The sequence below is a fragment of the Penaeus vannamei genome, chromosome 37, assembly GCF_042767895.1.
Source record: "Penaeus vannamei isolate JL-2024 chromosome 37, ASM4276789v1, whole genome shotgun sequence".
NCBI lineage: Eukaryota > Metazoa > Arthropoda > Malacostraca > Decapoda > Penaeidae > Penaeus > Penaeus vannamei.
Genome location: NC_091585.1, coordinates 14,924,310 through 14,926,809, shown reverse-complemented (window position 1 = coordinate 14,926,809; position 2,500 = coordinate 14,924,310). Strand labels below are relative to the sequence as shown.

The window sequence follows — 2,500 nt, the reverse complement described above, 5'->3', positions numbered from 1 at the left end:
CTTTTCGTTCACCCGCCGCTGCAAGATGCGTTGCATCCAGAAATTTCCTACAGATCGCCGTGCAAACGAAGCATACCTGGGGGTATTTCCCTACCGGAGGCAAGTGTAGCAACCTCAGGAATTTTCCTAGCGAGGGCATGTGTAACTGCATACGATTACACCCCGCGGTTGGTACGTGGCGTTAACAGGGCTGGAATACTATAAATAGCAAACTTTTTAGATACATTAAGTTTACAGATTCAGTGTCGCATTTTCTCAAGGTTATACATCCAATACATTTTCTACAAAGAGATGCGGGTGTATTTTATGTTGTTGAATGTTATCTATTCTTTGAGATATGGTTCAATGTTATTATTCATAACCGTTTTCTTTCTCACCTAACGTTTAGAAAACGGCGGAAATGCTGCTACAGAAAATTGACCATTCCGCCCTTAATAGAAATGGGTCATAATGGCGTGATCAGTAGCGTGCGCATCTGAAATTAGAGCAACACTGGTTCGCGGCTCGTTCATGTGTGGTTTCTTAATACTTTTATAGCAATTTTTATAAGCATTGTCACTAGCACTGTTAACATTATCTTTTATTGTCATTATTGTTCCTATTTATTATCATTGTCATTAATATAATTTTTGTCATTATTGTAATTTTCTTATAATTTTCTTATCATCATCATAATCATCATCTCCATTTATTTATTATCATCATTATTTTTATCATTATATTTATTATCATCATTATTGTTATCCTTATATTTATTATCATCATTATTATATATATTATTGCCATTATCATTATCAACATCATCATTGTTATTATCATTCTTATTATAATTATTATCACTATTATCATTAAACATCGTCATTAGCATTATTATTGTTGTTGTTGTTGATTTCAATGATAATAAGCATAATAACAATAGGGCGATAATAAGCATAATAACAATAGGGCGATGATAAGCATAATAACAATATGAAAAAAAAATCTAAATAATGATAAACATTTTATTGATTTCAATAATAGAGCAACAAGGCCATAACAATGATAGTGACAATGCAAATAAAAATAATATTGAATATCTGAACAATCCACAAGCGTGTGTTACTGATCGAGCCATTTTGACTTCTCTGCCCGATAGTAAATAGTTTTAAAGCAAAATTTTTTTTTATCACTTGTCTGCGATTCTGGCAATAATGGGGGTGACGATGATAAAAAAACATAATGGGAAATATCATAGTGATAATAATGATAATAATAATGAAAGTAATGATATTAATGGTGGTGATAATGATAACGATAATGATGATAATAATAATGATAATGATATTGATAAAGATAACAATGATAATGATAATGGTAATAATAGCAATAATAACAATAACAATGACGATGATAACCATCATCCTAATAGCAATTGTAATTCTTACCTAGTTGTTTGAATACGGGAGAAGAGCTATGCTCAGGTGGTCCCGTCTGCTATATTTAAATTATCGTATAACTTTTTAGGTTGATGCACAGTCTTGGCACACACTACTTGATTGGAGAGACTGTTCCACGATTCAATAATTCTGTTTGCGAAACTATATTTTTTGACATTATCACCTCTTTTCACTGTCAACTTGTGTCCTCACGTTCTTCTTGTGTTCAAGTTCAAAGAGTCATCCTTATCTATCTTCACTCTTCCTGTAATGCAGTTGAAAAGCATAATCATGTCCCCCCTTTTCCTTCTTTCTTCCAAGGTAGTAAGTCCCAATATCTGTAGTCTTCGTAACTCAGATCCCTTAGGGTAAGTGCCCATCTTGTCGCCGCTCTTTGGACTCTTTCCAGATTGTCAATATCTTTTTTAAGTGTGGACTCCATACCACTGCACCGTACTCAAGACTTGGTCTTACGATTGCTTTAATAATCTTCTTTACCATATCTTCGTCCACAAACGCGAATGCCCTGTGTGTGTGTGTGTGTGTGTGTGTGTCTGTTCGCGCGCGTGTGTGTGTCTGTATTTGTTCGTGTTTGTGTGTGTGTGTGTGTTCGTGTGTGTGCGTGTGTGCATATACACACATACATATATTTGCATGCATGTGTAATATATATAGATGTAGACATAGACAAAGTATAGATGTAGATAGGTATTACATGCATATTTGGATGCATAATTATTGCTAACATTAACCTTTCATCACAGGTTGTCACGATGGGGTTTGATGTATTTACTGTGGTTATTGAGCCACATCAACCCGTGTATTTCAGTGAGCAGGTTGTTGAAGGTTATGTTAAAATTGCTACAGAAAAAACAGTGTCTTGTAGAGGTATGTGTACTCTTTTCTTTTGTAAGTGTATATATGCCTTATACATAGAGGTGAAAATAGGCGGGTGCTTTTATATGTGCTAATACGAATTCTGTCTAGTGAAATGGGAAAGGCTTGATCAGTAGTAACTCGAGGAGGTGTCAAGGCGTCTGATTGTGATGACGTCACAAAAGTTGCAATTCTGTTTTCGGAAAAAG

The 2,500-nt window shown here is 34.5% G+C and overlaps 1 protein-coding gene across 1 annotated transcript in view; it reads left to right on the top strand.

The window, feature by feature from the left end:
* Positions 1–2,500, top strand: part of LOC113827400 (uncharacterized) — a 35,702-nt gene that overhangs the window by 903 nt on the left and 32,299 nt on the right. Inside the window, exon 2 of the mRNA XM_070115461.1 lies at positions 2,180–2,303. Within this exon, the coding sequence (XP_069971562.1) occupies positions 2,189–2,303 (115 nt within the window). The 5' untranslated portion in view covers positions 2,180–2,188. The remainder of the gene's footprint in view (positions 1–2,179; positions 2,304–2,500) is intronic.